The following is an 18,912-nucleotide window of genomic DNA, read 5'->3' as shown; positions in this document are numbered from 1 at the left end:
TAAGCTAGCAACTCACCATATGTAAACCAGTAGGAAAAAACACTAACTCTTAGCAACAACAACATAGATGAAGAAGTCTTAATTAGTGACAAGAACCTCATCAAATGTTCCTGTGAGAAACAGTGTAACTGATCACTCTGTATCATTCATCCCAACATACACAATGGCTTCAAGTAACAGCATTTACCTGATGGGAGAGAAGAAAAACCAAGACAGCAACACAGGAAGAGATGTTTTACTATTTCAAACACATAAAAAGATATAGTTCAGAATGGTCTCAATACTCACTGTTCTTCTTGTACATTAAAATTTCAAAGGAATTCATCTCATAGTTTTCAAATGTTTGCCGTACTTTTTCAATCGTGTCTTTATCAGTCAGCTCCCCATACATAAAACTGCAAACAACCAAAGAACTCAAGTTAGATTAACAAGTATTCATTATTCTACAACCATATGTTAAATATCTGTTCTATATTCAGCACTGTGCTATGTACTGTGGAACACACACACACACACAACGAAAACATTAACTAACTTAAAAAAATTTACTGATTCAACTCTGAATAAGACTTTTTCATTGCCTCCAAAAAACTAACAGTCTAATGAGAGATACACACCATAAAACAGTACATCAGAAAACAGTGGATTAGAGAACAGTGTGATCACTGCCACAATGGCAAGCACACATAATGAATTACAGAACACACAGAATAGGCACAGTGCACTCCCTGGTTGATCAGAGAATGCGTCCCAAAAGTAAGGACAATTAGGTCTAAGGGCAGGAAGGAGGGAAAATGGCTGAGAGAAAGAAGGAGAAAAACATTCCAAACAAAAGACAAGCAACTGCAAAGGCACAGAGGTGACAGTCAGATTAATTCCAGACCCTGATTATAGTTCATTTCAGTATGATTGAAATATAGACAATGAGAGGGAAATTTGCAACAGATAATATAGAGAAGTAAACAGAGGCAAGATCATGGAGGAGACCACGGCATTATAAGCCATGGGAAGTAATTTAATCTTTATCTTGAAAGCAATGGGAGCACACGGGAGGGTTTTAAGCAAAGGAGAAACATGATCAGATTTCATTTTAGAAATACAACTCTGGGAGACTTCCTGGTAAAGATGGCTGGGTAAGTTTAGACCATAGATTTTTTTCCTTTTCTAGTTCTCAGCAAAATAAATTCATTTATTTAAATGTACATGTAATGTGTTAGAGAAAACCTCAGAAGAGTTGAAGGTCTACCTACTAACACTAGTTCTCACCAGAAGCAAGAAAATCGCCAGGACTGTCTATTTACCTGGGCCCCACACTGAATCTGGTCTAAAAATTATGGTTTGTGCCTCTGGGAACAGGATATACTTCCAGTTAAGTGGAATAAATAATGGCACAGGAGACTAACAAAATGCCAGAGAAAGGGGGAAAAAACATCTTTCAATGGGGCTGGAATGTCCAGTTCTCTGACAAAGGCTGCCCATGGGCCCAGCAAGCATTTCCCCTGCCCACCCCAGGCCTGCAGACTGCAATAACAAGAAAGAGCAGCAATGATCACTCCTCAAGTCAGGTAATGCACAAACTGGCATGGGTTCCTGAATGTTACTGTAAAGTCAATATAATCTAACCTTTTTTGATGACTTGAATCACAGAAACATAGAGTTTCAGAGCTACAAAGAACCTCAGAGGTTATCAAGTGCAATTTCTGATCTAAAACTGAACCACCAAGTCAAGCACTATGCTTAGCTTGATACTGGAACAACCCTGGGCTTACTACAGGCTTCCAAATTCTGGCACCCAATAAGAAAAGAGTCCTAGCTGTTGACTTTGTGAATTCTGTGTCACAGTTGTTATTTTATGTCCCTTCCCAGTCCTCTGAGGAATGTGATTATCTGTGGTTGTCCTTATGTACTCTGCTTTGGGGTTGTACTCTTCGTCTGTAAGCCAGGAAATGGAAAACTGAGCTTGTTGAATTATCTCTAGAAAGAAGAATAGATCAAGACTAATTGAGCCCTGCCTAAGAATAAGAGGATTTTTCCTCTTTCTCTTTGTGAATTAATTTTCTGTATAAGTGACCTCCATTTAAATGAAGTGATGGTATATATGCTAGCAATTTCCTTAACAAGGTAAAAGAAATCTCTGTAAAGTTGAATCTTCAAATAAATGAAGTGCCATAATTACACCCAGTTTTCATTCGTCTTATGTACTTTTTCAAGCTGTAGATTACCAGTAGTTCTAAGTGTCCTTTATCTGGATCTTAGATTGCAAATGCTTACAATGCACAAAATAAGTAAAAGAGACTCCTGAGCTATCAGGAACATAGCTAGCACAAAGGTATGTTTATTTATAGAGAAGGGATACCTTCGGGTAATTCAATAAGTTGCTGAGAACTGTGCATAAAAAAAAAGCTGGCTAAATTAGCAAGTTATTTTATCTGATTTCCTTAAAGTGTCTGATTATAGCCAATAAGAAGAAAGGTAAGGAAAGGCTGTTCAAGTCCCACTAAAAAGTGAAGCTACGTCTCTGAAATTGTTCTGATTATATATGTGCAGTACAGATAGAGATGTAGATGCAGATAAGCAGATCTATAAATACTTTAGAGGATAACAGCACACAAAGAATATAAGATAATTCTATTATATTAAGAATTATAATTTCTAAACCCTTGAACAGTCAGGGGGAAAAATCTTCAATTTTCCATTTCTCAGTCCCCAAAATCTAAGATTTAAGAAAGTGGAAATATTTTCAAAACATTTGATACTTCCTTCTTATGAGCTCAGACATTTATTTTATTTTAGAAGACTGTTTTATTTTAAAATAATGTAAAGTGACATGGCTGACTTAGCAAGTAAAAATGCAACTTCTGAAAACAGAAGACTATGCTTGGTCAGACAGCTTTCTCCACTCTTCATAGATGAGTTTGTTTCTTCATTTGGCATGAATGATTCCACTTCATGCAAACACCACTGAAGACAGAAGACGGAAGAAGGCAGAGACTGAGAGGAGCCAAAAGGCTATGGTGGGCCAAGACCTTGCCAGGGCACAGCAGGGGAATGTCTGGCAGGATCCAGGCTGTATGTCTGGCTCAACACCTGGAAGATGCTTTAAAAGAGCTTTTCTAACACCACGGCCCAAGGACACTGCTTGGTTAGAAACCCTGTAAAAATATACCAGCTTCACTGTTAGTACAATTTGCTAAGAGTTCAGAGAGAGAGAGAGGTAATAGCATGAATTAGAAGGCAACAAAATATTGGTTCTCTCATCTTTTTCTGAAGTAAAAAAATCTGGCTGAGGCCAGGTGTGGGGGCTCATGCCTATAATCCAGCACTTTGGGAGGCCAAGGCGGGCAGATCACCTAAGGTCAGGAGTTCGAGACCAGCCTGGCCAACATGGTGAAACCCTGTCTCTACTAAAAATAAAAATAAAAATAAAAAATTAGCCGGGTGTGGTGGCACACGGCTGTAATCCCAGCTACTCAGGAGGCTGAATCAGGAGAATTGCTTGAACCCAGGAGGCAGAGGTTGCAGTGAGCCAAGATCACACCACTGCACTCCAGTCTGGGCAACAAAGCAAGAAGCCATCTCAAAACAAAAAAGAATTTTGACTGAAGAAAAGCTCTAGGAACAAGGCTCTTGTCTCCAACATTGTAGTTACTCTTCTAAAATGCTCACAAATTTTTAAAAATTGTTCTAATCATCTAAAATTTCATTTCACTGTATTTGAGCCTCTAACTTTCACATTTAATTTAATCTAAAATGCCATAACTTTTGAGTTCACATTTTATAGACAGAATGGTTTTCCTGAGTTCTTCTGGGTTTTCTCCCATCTTAGTGACTGCAAGTTTGTCAGTTGTGGGAACTATGTTTTATATCTGCTTTGATTTTCCCAGTATAGTACATGAACTAGAGATGATATGGCAATAAATTTTCCTCTGAATACACACTGAATGAGGTAAAGGCAATTCCCAAATGCAGTAAGCCACTTTCTTTTTCCAAAAGATACCATAATAGATTGTTCAGCAGAACAACCCCAAACATAAATACCTGCAGGTGCTGCTTTTTTGCATCACTTCTGCCCTGTGATAGCCAGAGAGCTTGCAAAATCCATCATTGCTGTACACAATAGGCCAGTCCACTATCTGAGCATTCCCCAACACAAAATTAGTATCTGTTAAAAAAAAAAAAAGAAGGGAAAAAAGGGCACATGAGGCAACACATTAGTTGAGATTCAATGAGGACATAAATAATGTCAAGCAATCCAGATATTTCTGTTTCCCTCCAAAACAGAGACTTTTGAACAGGAATGTGGCCCTGTAAGGAATACAAAACAACATTGTTTTAGAAGTGAATATTTTGAATGCAAGTGCTAACTTAGGTCACTGTACTCCAAAAACAAGTTAGAAAAGAAAGCGTACCTAACCAAACCAACGAATCCTGCAGAAATCCAGTGGATTCCCATGAGACATATTTAAGTCCTAATTTTTCATCCCAGTGAAGGTATACCAATAATACAGAGCAAGAGAGAGCCCAAAAGTAATTTATTCTGAGCTCTGTCCAGCATCTTAGCCTTTTCAGTCTTTTGGCCAGAGGCTAAAAATTTGCCTTCTTGACCCTAACTAGGATTTGCCCGACCTAGGGGGCATCTCAGGAAGGTACAGGAAGGAGGCTGAGCACTGCCTCATGGACACACATACCACCATGGAACCCTTCCCTTGGTAAGGAATAGTAACTAGACTCTCTTAATACTAGAGCTTTTAGAGGCTGATCAAGATGCCCACACAACAGGACCTTCTTGCTAATTTTGAAATTCTTGCTGATTTTGAAATGCAGCCACAGAGCTGTCTGTGTTTGGCCAGTTTAGTGTATTCTCACTACTTCCCACATTTTTGAAAATCAGTCATCAATACTTTTTATGCTCAGGAAATCAACTGTGCTTCCTTTCTTTTCAAGCATTTCAATTAAGCAAATAACATCCAGAACTTAAATGTAATCATTATTTAAGTTTGGCCCTTCCTTTCCACAGAAGACCCATGCACTTCCCCACCCTCCAAAAAAAGAAAGAATACAAACATCCTTCTTTAGTTGTAAACTGGAGAGGGTATTGTGTATGTATGTGTGTGTCTGTAGATACACATACTACATAGAGTGAAATAAGAGTGATATATTATATCATGATTTAATTGAAAGCATTTACAGTTTTTTCACAATATGGGTAGCCAACCCTTCAGATAGGCTTCTGCACTCTTCTTAGATGAGTTTATACTTGATTTGGCAGGCTTGGGAAAATGATTCCACTTCATACAGACACCACTGAAGACAAAAGACTTGGAAGAAGACAGTGTCTGAGGAGCTAAGGGTTGTGGTGAGCCATGATCTTACAGAGGAGGGTGAAGGAGGAGGAATTACTAAACATGGCAATCTATTATTGAGAATGCTTTGATCTATTTAAAAGGAACAGAAAACACAATATTTATGAGGTGAATCTATAAAGCTACTATTTTTATAAATATGCTTTCAATGAAAATCTACAACCAGTCCTTCCCTCCATCTGTCCCATATATACATAAATTGCTCTTGAGTGCCAACAGGTGCCAAGCACAATGCAAGACCCTGGAGGTCTCCAGATTGATAAGAAACAGTCCCTGCGCTCAAGGAACTTAGCAAGACAAATAGATATGTCCACAACTAACTAAAGAAACAGGTAAGAAAACAATGAACTCTGAGAGAGGTAAAGGGCTGTATCTTAGAGGGGATAATATTTGAATTTGCTCTAGTCTAAAAGGATGAGTAAGATTTATTTAAACTTTTTGAATGCCTAATATGTAACTGGCACAGATAATACAAAAACAATAGATATAGAAATTAAAATATGATCACTGTCTTCGTGAACTCAAGAGGGTGTGAGAGGAAGAGAACATTCCAGGCAGAGGATCCAGCGTGGGCAAAGGCATGGCAGCACGGAACACAGCGCAGGCTAGGGTAGACAAAAGGCAGCCAGGAAGAGTGGCAGGATAAGTAACTGGAGACTAGACTGGGAAGGGTCTTGAATGAATAAAGTCAGAGAGCTTTGATTTTATCCTAGGGGCAGAATAATCCTTCATATTGGTCTTCTCTCCCTGAATAAACTCAATTTCCTGAACTGAATAGCTTAGACTTAAAAGTAGTACAGTATTTACTAAATTCCTCCCAAGTGAACATGAAGCCTAGTCAGTTTGACTATCTCTTTTGTTAAATCCTGAAATAGTAGTTAATTTCCCTCAAAATACCTAGAGCAGGAGGAAAAACTGAGTATTCTTTATCATGGCTAATGCTCCACTGAGATTATCTATGCAGAAAGAGGGAAGAATAGCCAGTTATATATAACGGATTGACCATATGTGTTTATTTTCTTTTGTATACCAGACCCCAGTAAAATAAAAGTAAACAAATTAAAAATGCAAAAATCCACAAAAATGAAAATTACGTAAAAAAAGAATGAACAACAAAAATAAAATAACTGGGGAAGAAGGTGCAATATTATAGGAAACAGAGAAGAACTTAAAAAAAAAATCTAATTGGTATCCTTAGAGAGATTCAAGAAGTATTACATCCACAAAACAAAAACAGAATGCTATGTGGAAAAAATAATAAGGGAACAAGAACTCTTGTAAATTAAAAATGAATAGCAATTAAATATTGAACATGAATTTTAGAAGATACAATCTAACAGAAAGTAATACAGAAAGAGAAAGAGACAAGAAACACGGAGAAGAAAAAAAAAAAAAGACATGGAGGATCAATCCAAGAGGAAAAAACATGCACCTGAAGAGGAACAGCAGGAAGAACAACTTGAGAAAAGGCCAGAAGACATTCTTTTTAAAATTAAAACAATCAAATGTGAGTGTACAATGAAGATATTTTCACATATGCAAAGATTAGGGGAAATTATTTACCACATATTCTTTCTTTGGCAGTTACTTAAGTAAAATGAGGGAATAAAGCAAAAAGGAGGACAACATGGAAACCAGGAAAAAATAGCTCCAAATGTAGAAAGCAAGGAAGAGAGCTAGTAGATAGTATTCAACATGAAACAATTCAGAGACTAGAAGTTCCAAAAGAGAATTATCTACGGATAAAGGAGGTCAGGATTTGATGATATTCTTGATTATTTAGAACAACATTGTCAACAAAGGTATGGCAGGAAAGAGAATTAGAAACATCAAAGAAAACAAAAACCAAAATCTCATCATCATATCATTGTAAGAATAAGGTAAGCACCTTATTAATTTCCAATTTTAAAACCAATACATAATAAAGGATGAAATATTTAATTATCATAAGTATCTGAATGTAATCTCATTGATTCTGACACTAAAAATACAGATGATAAAAGTTTAGGGAGAGAAAAGAGAACAATGATGAAGAGAATAAGAGATGGTGTGTACAGCTGATTAAAAAATGGTATAAATATTTTACTTAAAGTTACAAAAATAAATAATAAGAGAGTAATATAATTATATTAGGAGGAGGGGTAGGGAGTAAGATTAAGTGAGCTAAAACCTCAACTAATTAACAGAAGTCAACAGATAATATCTAAAATGGATAATCTATAAATAGCTATAATGCATGTTATTTAGAGAGATGGCAGAAACTATAAGAAGAAAGCTAAAATTAGAAGACACGGCCTCTGGTGAGTAGGATGGGAGGAGGGACAAGGCATAGAATGGTTATTGACACCATTACATTACAAGCTCTTCTGCTTGATTTTTGTTAACATGAACTTACTGACTTTGATAAAAATAACTATGTACTTAATTTTAATTAATTTAATCTAAAAGATTAATTTACTGATCAAATTTTTTACTTACTGAAAAATGAGAGCAAGATAGATTTCAAGCTCCGGATATCACTGCAAGTGCTCGCAAAAGTGTTCTGATCACCTTTTAAAGTTATTCATCCTTCTGGAAGCATACCCTCAGTCCCTGGTGTGCATATTACAGCCCCATCTAAGAAAAACCAAGCCCACCGCCTCTGCCCAGTGGTCCCACCGTCTGGGAAGTGAGGGGCGCCTCTGCCCGGCCCCTACCCAGTCTAGGAAGTGAGGAGCCCCTCTGCCTGGCCGCCCCACCCTCTGGGAAGTGAGAACGACCTCTCCCTGGCCGCCGCACTCACTGGGAAATGAGGGGCGCCTCTGCCCGACCGCCACCCCGTCTGGGAAGTGAGGAGTCCCTCTGCCCGGCCCCCCCACCGTCTGGGAAGTGAGGAGCACCTCTGCCCGGCCCCCCTACCGTCTGGGAAGTGAGGAGCACCTCTGCCCGGCCGCCGCCCCGTCTGGGAAGTGAGGAACCCCTCTGCCTGGCCTTCGCACTGTCTGGGAAGTGAGGAACCCCTCTGCCCAGGCACCTCACCGTCTGGGAAGTTGGAGCGCCTCTGCCTGGCCACTGCACCATCTGGGAAGTGAGGAGGGTCTCTGGCCTGCCGCCGCCCGGTCTGGGAAATGAGGAGCCCCTCACTGGCCGCTGCACTGTGAAGTGAGGAGCGACTCTGTGCCTGCCCCCCCTCCCCCGCCCCCCCACGCCCCTCACCCTGGTCTGGGAAGTGAAGAACCCCTCTGCCCGGCCGCCGCCCCGTCTGGGAAGTGAGGTGCCCCTCTGCCTGGCCGCTGCACTCTCTGGAAAGTAAGGAGCGCCTCTGCCCAGCCATCTCACCGTCTGGGAAATTGGAACGCCTCTGCCCGGTCTGGGAAGTGAGGAGAGTCTCTGGCCTGCCGCCGCCCCGTCTGGGAAGTGAGGAGGGCCTACGCTCGGCTGCCCCACCGTCTGGGAAGCAAGAAGTTCCTCTGCCCCGCCACTGTGCAACCCTCCAAGTATGAAGTAACAGCCTTGTGTGTGATCTTTCTGCCCTCCCCAAGTTTGCATTTTCGACATTAAAGTTTACTTTTTAATAAGAAGAAGAAAAAAAAAAAAAAAACAAGCCCACTAGCATCTTCTCTGACTTTAGTAAGGGAAACAGAAAAATAGAAAGTGCAGTAGGAATCGAATCATCAGCCTATCACCCACTCAGAAGATTCTCACCATAGAATTTAAAATTCCAAAATAGTTTCCTCTCACTGCTAACCCAAGCAAGCAATTACAGCTCTAGGGAGCAAGATTCCCTCGTCACTCCATGATAGAAGGTCTAGGAATTCCCTCTTTACCCAAGGAGTCAGAGAGAATGGAAAAAAGATTTCTAGTCCCAGCCACAAAGCCATTTGCCTCCAACAGTATACAAATTCTTCCCCCATCCCTGCCCCATTCCTAGCACGCACGTTCCCTTCTATTCTAAACCACAGATAATTGACCTGTAAATTACCTTCCAGAACACAATCTGTTTATAAGTTAGGGGCTACCCATACAAATGCCATAACACCACAAATATCATCTAAGGGACTAAGGGATTCCACAGAAGTGAGATTTTAGGTATTAATAATAATGGGTACCATTTATTGATAATTACTCTGTACCAGGTACTGTTTTAAGTACTTTACCGTGTATCATGGTGTTTTTCAATCTTTACATAAATCTTTGTGAAGTGATATTACTTTACTGAAGGAAGTCTCAGGGATTGCCTCATTTTACTCATGAGGAAACTGGGTCTCTGAGGATGCACAATCACCATTTATACCAGGGTAAAGTTGGGATTTGAACCTAGGTCTGTGTGACTTCAAAATTTATGCTTTTAATCATTATATTACATAGTCTCCTTATGCCATTAGGTGCTAAAATCAGACCATTTCTATGAATACTGTTATTGTAGTCATATATTGTTATTCTGCTTCTGGTATACAATGATGCCCTCTGGAAATTTTGATGTGAGTAGAAGTCATTGTTCCAGTGTTGAATGCTTGGGTTCTCCTGTCTTTTCAATGTTTTGTCTCTTCTCCCACTTGAAGACTACCATCTTTTACTTCTTAAAACCTAGCGTGCTGGCCAGTTTCTGTAACAGTCCTGCTTCCATACAGTAGAAGAGGAGAAGGAACAGGAGAGAAGAGGGTAAACTTTGTGCCTGGCTCCCCATTTGACACTCAGGGGTGAGGAGGAACACCACACTGGGTGACCCAAAGCAGCTGCACAGGAAACTTGGCCATGTTACAGTCCTGAGCCTCCCTCAGTTCCCATGGAGTCTGGAAAGAATCCAGAAGTCCCCAACTGCCCGTGGCTGCTGAAGTTGAATAAGCGGATGATTATCACAGTGGAGCGAGCTGACCTTATAGCCAAGGGCTGTATGTTAACCTACCCAATCCTAGGATCAAATGGGGTGGGTGGGGGTGTTTGGGGGAGGACAGTGAGTCAGGCAAATATCAGATGTGAGCTGGAGGCCAGGAATAGCCTACATTAGATCAAGTCTCTCTCTCTCTCTCTCTCTCTCACACACACACACACACACACACACAGAGAGAGAGAGAGAGAGAGAGAGAAAAGAGAGAGAATATGTGTGTTGGATTGGGGCAGAGATACCAAGTTTTATTCCATCCAAGAGAGTGGAACGTAAGTTTGCCAGCTGTGGACTGGAGCCCCACATATCAGCTGCGCACCCAGTGACCAGCAGAGCAGGGACCATTGCCAGAGACTCAAGGAACAAGAGGGGAAAACTAGGGCTCTGCATCCAGGGCTCTGAGGCTCCAGAGGCTATGCAAGTGCCACTTGTTTCCACCCCACACACCATCTTAGAAGCAATGAGGTGGGTAGAAGTGGAATCTGAGTCCAGAAGAGACTGAGGTACCCAAAAGACTATTTAAACCAGAAGAGCTAGAGATACCACTTTAGAGTCCCCTCAACCACATTCCCTTTGCTATTCAGTAAGATGGGAGGGAAAAGCAAAGGGGAAGATTAGATCCGTTCAATAAAATAAAGAAATAAGCCTATGTATGTATGTCTGAGTGAATTTACCAGGATGCCTCTAGAAGTATGTCTGCCATAAGAATAAATAGGCTCAGAAAATGGGAATCTCCTTAATAAAGTACATAAATTCCAGTACGAGGACACTATGACAGCAACTTCGCTTAGCCAAGGCTTCTGAATTCCTCCAGGTGGTTGGCCGTATTCCCCATGGTTGAGAATGCCAAATAAGAGAGCTAAAGTGAAGCGACACAGAGTTTCTAGCCAAATGCACAGATGGGCATTCTACGTCCAAACATCAATGACTCTGGGATTATTTACTATTTTTTGCACTCAGTAAACAGAAACCTAATTTTAAGCTAAGCAAAACTTAATTAGCAAAGTAACCCACTGCTTGAATAAAATATCAAATAATATATAATATCCTACATAAATAAATGGAAATATATCCCATGTTCATGTACTGGAAGAATTAATAATTCTTTTGTGTGGGGGAGGGGAATGGGAGTTGGGTTTTTTGGTTTTTTTTTTTTTGAGACAGGGTCTTGTTCTGTCGCCCAGGCTGGAGTGCAGTGGTGCAATCTCAGCTCACTGCAACCTCTGCATCCCAGGTTCAACCTCCACCTCCCAGATTCAAGCAATTCTCCTGCCTCAGCCTCCTGAGTAGCTGGGACTACAGGCACACATCACCATGACCAGCTGATTTTTGTATTTTTAGTAGAGACGGGGATTCACCATGTTGGTGAGGCAGGTCTCAAACTCCTGACCTCAAGTGATCCACCTGCCTTGGCCTCCCAAAGTGCTGGGATTACAGGCATGAGTCACTGCACCTAGCCAGAATTAATATTGTTAACATGTTCAGACTACCTGTGATGGTTAATAGTGAGTGTCAAATTGAGTGGATTTAATGATACAAAGCATTAATCCTTGGTGTGTCTGTGAGGGTGTTGCCAAAGGAGATTAACATTTGAGTCAGTGGGCTGAGGAAGGCAGACCCACCCTTAATCTGGTGGGCACCATCTAACCAGCTTCCAGCAAATATAAAGCAGGCAGAAAAACGTGAAAAAGCAAGACTGGTCTAGTCTTCCAGACTACATCTTTCTCCTGTGCTGGATGCTTCCTGCCCTTGAACATCAGTCTCCAAGTTCTTCAGTTTTGGGACTCGGACTGGCTCTCCTTGCTCCTCAGCTTGCGGACAGCCTATTTTGGGACCTTGTGATTGTGTAAGTTAATACTTATATTAGTTAATATTAATATGTATATAAACCCGCCTTTATATACACACACACACACACACACACACACACACATCCTATTAGTCCTGTCCCTCCAGAGAACCCTAATACACTGCCCAAAATGATCTACAGATTAAATGCAATCCTTATCAGAATTCCAAGGACATTTCAGCCAGGCATGGTGGCTCACACCTGCAATCCCAACACTTGAAGAGGCCAAGGTGGGAGAACTGCTGGAGCTCAGGAGTTTGAGACCAGCCTGGGCACCACAGTCAGTGCTTGTCTCCAATAAAAACTTTTTAAAAATTAGCCAGGCACAATGATATGTGCCCATAGTCCCAGCTACTCGGGAGGCTGAGGTGGGAGGATCACTTGAGCAAAAGAGGTCAAGGCTGCAATGAGCTATGAGCATGCCGCTGCAACCCAGCCTGGGCAAGACAGCAAGACCCTGTCTCTATAAAAACAAACGAATAAATGACATTTTTCACATAAATAGAAAAAATATCCTAAAGTTTGTATGGAATGCTAAACTCATTCAAAAACACCCTCTCAGAAACACTGAGAATAATGTTTGATTAAATATCTGGGTACCCCATGGCCCACTGATAAAATTAACTACCACAAACACCAAAGCCGAGGCTCTTAACAATATCACTTCTGCAACAGTCTTTAATGGAATCAGCAGAGCCACAGCTTGCAATTTTTCAATGCCCTCACAGGCCTAATGGTACTCTGAGTTTGGGAGGATTGAGCACCATTTCAAAGCTCTATTTTGATAAAGAGTTTTTATGCAGGCAATACTTACCTTTCCACTCCTGGGGTTTCCACTGAGAGAAAAGACTGTCCACCCACCCCTAGATAGAAGTATTGGGGTGAATACTTTTGTCCGCCTTTTCATCCCCGCCACTTATACTTTCATAATCAGACTGACCAAACTCTCGGTAGCTACCTCAAGAGCAAGAGGAATCACTCTGTCTTGGCCTCTCATACTTGCCTATGCCCCAGCCTGGTGGGGAAAGAGAGGGTTTGGGCTACTTGTCTCCTTATGGCACTCAGAATCTATAATACTTGTGACAGGCCCTGCCAGACCTGGGCTTAACTTCAGCTTCTTAGCCTAGGAGTAGGTCAGTAACTCATGGTCTAGAAGCCAGGGTGTAAGCTTGAGAAGGGAGACAAATGGCACCACTATCTTCTCTAATCCAATAATAGTAATAGAGCTGATTCTGTATTTTGACCCTCATTTGGCTCCTTCAGACAGTCTTCAATTGAGTAAAAATCTGAAGAGAATGAGAGTAAAATGGGCTCCAACACATTAATAAGCATCAAACCCCCAAGATTCCAAGGGTATTAAGAGGTCACCCATGTTCCTGACTCCTAGAACTGCTGAATCACACTGGTGAGACCCTTTATGAATACCTCCAGAGGAAGAGGAAATACGGCCACTTTTACAACACTGCTGATGCTGTGTAAGTCCTTTTCACTGTCCTTCTTTTTTACGTGTGTGGAAAAGACCAGACCGTTACACATCTCAGGTCCCCTACTCTATATTAGGTGTACAGTCAAAGCCTCATTATAACCAGTTAAGATTATATTGGTAGCCCCCAATAAGCCCTGCCTCCTTGCATTCATGCCTTGTGTAGTTCTCTCCCGCTTGCATCTGGGCGGGCCTATGATTTGCTTCAATCAACAGAATGCAGTAGAGTTGGTGCTGTGCCCACTGCAGGCGTAAGCCTTAAGATCTGGTGACTTCTGCTGCTGTGCTCTTGGGAGCCCTGAAATTCCTTGTAAGAAGTTCGGCCATGCTACAGGAGAGGCCATAAGGAGACTGTGCAACCAGAGCCAACCTAGAGAGAAAGAGGTCCTGAGATTACATGGAGAAGAACCGAGGAATCTAGTCAACAATGAAAACCAATAGAAGAATGAGGGGTAAAAGACACTCTAGTAATCTACTCTTCCCCTTCCCCAGCAATCCCTAGGCTTCCCAGAGCACAATTTGTGAGAAGAAAGGGGATGACAACAAGTTTAATTCTAGTCACAGTGTTGTCCCTAATGAGCTGTAGGTAAGTCACTTCAGCTCTATAGATCTGATGGGGGACAGGGTCAACTAAATCTCCATGCTTCTGGCAGCAATAAAATACGACTCTCTAAGTAATCAGATGCATAACAAAGAACAAATCAGATGATGCCCCGCAACCTGCAATCCATGCATCCATTTGGAGTAATCAAACCAGTCATCACCATGAAATATCACTTCTCTAAATGCTGGACTCTGTGCAGCCTGGATCACTTCAAAAACAGCAGAAACACCCTCTAAACTTAATACCCTTATTCCAGGTGAACCATGTTGTATCAGGCTTTTGCTCAGTGGAATTGTTTGGATTTGGGATATGATGTGATGTGCAGTATTAATATTAAAATGTACCATGTTGTCAAATGATTCAACAGTAGAAATAAATCACATATTGGTGGGTCCATTTATATATAGGGAAAATGCCTAAATGTGTCTTCGAAAACAAATATGCTATTGATGCACACACATACACACACACACGTATATGTACATATGTATCTTTTACAAGGAGAATGTGTAACTTCCAATCAGCCAATAGCCCATTCTGAAGCATCAAACCTGCCTCCAAATTTGTATTTTCTGAACTTATCAAGTCCTTCCTACATTGTTCAGTAAAATATGTAGGTTCAACCTGGCTGCCCTTGACATGATTTATTCATTGGCTCTCATCTGAAAGTTCCCCTGCATCCCAGGTCTTTGATGCAAATTAGCCAGATTCTACTGCCGACTTCTGATGCCTTTTTACCCCCTAAGGGTCTATAGCTGCAAGAGTGTGTACAATTAAGTGTAAGGTTTCCTAAATTCAACCTTCCTCAGCCCACACAGTTTTCCTCTGGTTCATAGCATAAAACAAACATTCTCTAAAAATTTAAAAGACTCCCCTCCTCCCCTTACTGTGTAAACTTTCTCCAACTGATGAGGCATGAGCCAAACTACACTGCAGTAGTCAGAAGTGTCAAAATCATTCCAAGCCTGCCATTTGCCCATAAAGCATAACACAGACATATTCTCAAGAGAAATTATTAAAAATCGCTTTTCATCAAAATTACCACAAATAACAAAGGAAAAACTAACTAAAGCAACGACTTAGAAAAGTGACTCAGTTTGGCAGTTACGCAGATAAAAGCTACATTCAGCAAGCAGTGCACACAAGTGTACTGTTCCCTGCCAACACTGGTTATTTGGAGGGCTACAGTAAATATTTCACAATACACATCTAATAACTTGAGATATTTTAGTCAGAAGAGCACATGTCTTCCTGACATTTTAGAATTAGAATTATAGATTTCTAAGGATATCAGTACTCTTACAAAAAGGAAGTTTGAGGCCGGGTGCGGTGGCTCATGCCCAGCACTTTGGGAGGCCAAGGCGGGCGGATCATGAAGTCAGAAGATTGAGACCATGGTGAAACCCCATCTCCATTAAAAATACAAAAAATTAGGCAGGCGTGGTGGCAGGTGCCTGTAGTTCCAGCTACTCGGGAGGCTGAGGCAGGAGAATGGCGTGAACCCAGGAGGTGGAGCTTGCAGTGAGCCGAGATCGCGCCACTGCACTCCAGCCTGGGCGACAGAGGGAGACTCCGTCTCAAAAAAAAAAAAAAAAGAATTGAAAGATAATGATTGAGATAAATGAGAATAAGTGCTATGTATTTTTACTATATAAAGACCAGAAAACAATAGTTTGATTTACCTGAACCTAAATAAAATCCATACCAGAAATTACTTAAAAAAAAAAGACAGATCAAGGTTATTTAGGAGAATGGAGAGGATGGAATGAGAAACAAGAAATTAAATCAGTATGATATACCCAAATAAAACATCTAAAATCTTAACATCAGCAAAAGTCATCTTGTGGCTGTATTGTGATTTTCAACAATAAAGTCTCATGAAAATGACTCTTCTAAATTGTCAAAAGCCTAATCTTTGCACAAAACAAACTGAACTCTCAAGAGATTCAATAGTTATTTGCTTTCTCTGATTTTAATATCCTACAGAAATACATTTTTTATTAAGTCAGTAAATTACAATGGAGAGAGAGATTTCAATTTCAAAAGCAAACTCAAATACTTCATTTATTGGGTAGTTACCCCTAAGTACATGATATCAAAAGCATGACCTCCATCTTCATTCAGCATCAAATTAATTTTAAAACAATAAAAACAGATGAACCAGTTTCACAAGAAGTATGGAAGAGAATGAAAATGTGTTGAAATATAGAGACTTTTATTACTGAATGATATTTTACTTAAGAAATAAGAGATCAGTGATATCTTGAATTACTGTTAAGAAATATTTGTGTAATCAATTGTTTAAAAGTGTTTCAATAGATTAATCAATCTATTTAATGATTGATTCTATATATATATACACATATATATATATTTTGGGACAGAGTTTTGCTCTTGTCACCCAGGATAGAGTGCGATGGCACAATCCTGGCTCACTGCAACCTCTGTCTCCTGGGTTCAAGCAATTCTCCTGCCTCAGCCTCCTGACTAGCTAGAATTCCAGGTGTGTGCCACCATGCCCAGCTAACTTTTGTATTTTTAGTAGAGACAGGATTTCACCATGTTGGCCAGGCTGGTCTCGAACTCCTGACCTCAGCTGATCCACCTGCCTCAGCCTCCCTAAATGCTGGGATTATAGGTGTGAGCCACCGTGCCTGGCCCAATAGATTTTATTCTCATTTTTACAGTCTTAATAATTTCTTAATGCACATCTGTATATATTATAGACAATTTGAACAAAAAGACTTAGACCATAATCGAATAACACAAAAACATTCACTCTCAGAACTCAAAAAAAGTGACGACTCAAAGTAAGCAACATAAAAATATTAATGAATGCTAGGAAAAGGGGGTTTTTTTGGTAAGTTGGCTTTACATTTGTCTCCTGTGTTATTTTAAGGAAGTCAAGTTGTCTCTGTTTGCAGATGACATGATTTTATATTTAGAAAACACCATCACATCAGCCCAAAAATTTCTTGAACTGATTAACAACTTAAGCAAAGTCTCAGGACACAAAATCAATGTGCAAAAATCACAAGCATTCCTTTACACCAACAATAGGCAAGCAGAAAGCCAAATCGTGAATGAACTCCCATTCACAATCACTGCAAAGAGAATAAAATACCTAGGAATACAGCTAACAAGGGATATGAAGGACCTCTTTAAGGAGAACTACAAACCAGTGCTCTGGGAAATAAGAGAGGACACAAACAAATGGAAAAAAATTCCATCCTCATGGATAGCAAGAATCAACATCATGAAAATGGCCATACTACCCAAAGTAATTTATAGATTCAATGCTATTCCCATCAAAATACCATTGACATTATTCACGGAATTAGAAAACACTATTTTAAATTTCATATAGAATCAAAGAAGACCCCATATAGCCAAGACAATGCTAAGCAAAAAGAACAAAACTAACGGCATCACACTACCTGACTTCAAACTACACTATAAGGCTATAATAACCAAAACAGCATGGTACTGGTACCAAAACAGACATACAGACCAATGGAGCAGAACAGAGACCTCAGAAATAAAACCACACATCTACAACCATCTGCTCTTTGACAAACCTGACAAAAACAAGCAATGAGGAGAGGATCTCCTATTCAGTAAATGGTGCTAGGAAAACTGGCTAGCCATATGCAGAAAACTGAAATCAGACTCCTTCCTTACATCTTATATAAAAATTAACTCAAGATAGATTAAAGACTTAAATGTAAAACCCAAAACCATAAAAACTCTAGAAGAAAACCTAAGTAATACCATTCAGGACATGGGCATGGGCAAAGACTTCATGACAAAAATGCCAAAAGCAATTGCAACAAAAGCCAAAATTGACAAATGGGATCTAATTAAACTAAAGAGCTTCTGCACAGCAAAAGAAACTATCATCAGAGTGAACAGACAGCCTACAGAATGGGAGAAAATTTTTGCAATCTACTCATCTGACAAAGGTCTAATATCCAGAATTTACAAGGAAATTAAACATATTTACAAGGGAAAAACAAACAATCCCATCAAAAAGTGGACAAAGAATATGAACAGACACTTCTCAAAATAAGACATTTATGTAGTCAACAAACATATGAAAAAAGCTCAACATCACTGATCATCAAAGAAATGCAAATCAAAACCACAATGAGATACCATCTCATATCAGTCAGAATGATGGTTATTAAACAGTCAGGAAACAATAGATGCTGGCCAGGCTGTGGAGAAACAGGAACGCTTTTACACCGTTGGTGGGAATGTAAACTAGTTCAACCATTGTGGAAGACAGTGTGGCGATTCCTCAAGGATCTAGAACCAGAAATACTATTTAACCCAGCAATCCCATTACTGGGTATATACCCAAAGAAATATAAATCATTCTACTATAAAGACACATGCACATGCATATTTATTGCAGCACTATTTACAATAGCAAAGACATGGAACCAACCAAAATGCCCATCAATGATAGACTGGATAAAGAAAATGTGGTACATATACACCATGGAATACTATCCAGCCATAAAAAGGAATGAGATCATGTCCTTTGCAGGGACATGAATGAAGCTGGAAGCCATCATCCTCAGCAAACTAACCTGGGGACAGAAAACCAAACACTGCATGTTCTCACTCATAAGTGGGAGTTGAACAATGAGAACACATGGACACAGAGAGGGGAACAACATATGCCAGGTCCTGTTGGGGGTGGGAGTAGATGGGAGGGAGCTTAAAGAATGGGTCAGTAGGTGC

General features: G+C 40.3%; 2 protein-coding genes across 3 annotated transcripts in view; both read right to left on the bottom strand.

The window, feature by feature from the left end:
- The window catches only part of LOC126948846 (cuticle collagen 2-like), a 940,772-nt gene that overhangs the window by 870,915 nt on the left and 50,945 nt on the right, over nt 1-18,912 (bottom strand). The gene's annotated exons all lie outside the window — the stretch shown is intronic.
- KCNH1 (potassium voltage-gated channel subfamily H member 1) overlaps nt 1-18,912 on the bottom strand; it is a 452,445-nt gene that overhangs the window by 421,999 nt on the left and 11,534 nt on the right. For both annotated transcript variants that reach the window (XM_050781032.1, XM_050781040.1), the window contains exons 2-3: nt 4,039-4,162; nt 289-395 (exon numbers count right to left, since the gene is read on the bottom strand). In XM_050781032.1, the coding sequence (XP_050636989.1) occupies nt 289-395; nt 4,039-4,162 (231 nt within the window). The remainder of the gene's footprint in view (nt 1-288; nt 396-4,038; nt 4,163-18,912) is intronic.

This window comes from Macaca thibetana, chromosome 1 (assembly GCF_024542745.1).
Source record: "Macaca thibetana thibetana isolate TM-01 chromosome 1, ASM2454274v1, whole genome shotgun sequence".
NCBI lineage: Eukaryota > Metazoa > Chordata > Mammalia > Primates > Cercopithecidae > Macaca > Macaca thibetana.
This window is presented reverse-complemented; position numbering and strand designations above follow the sequence as displayed.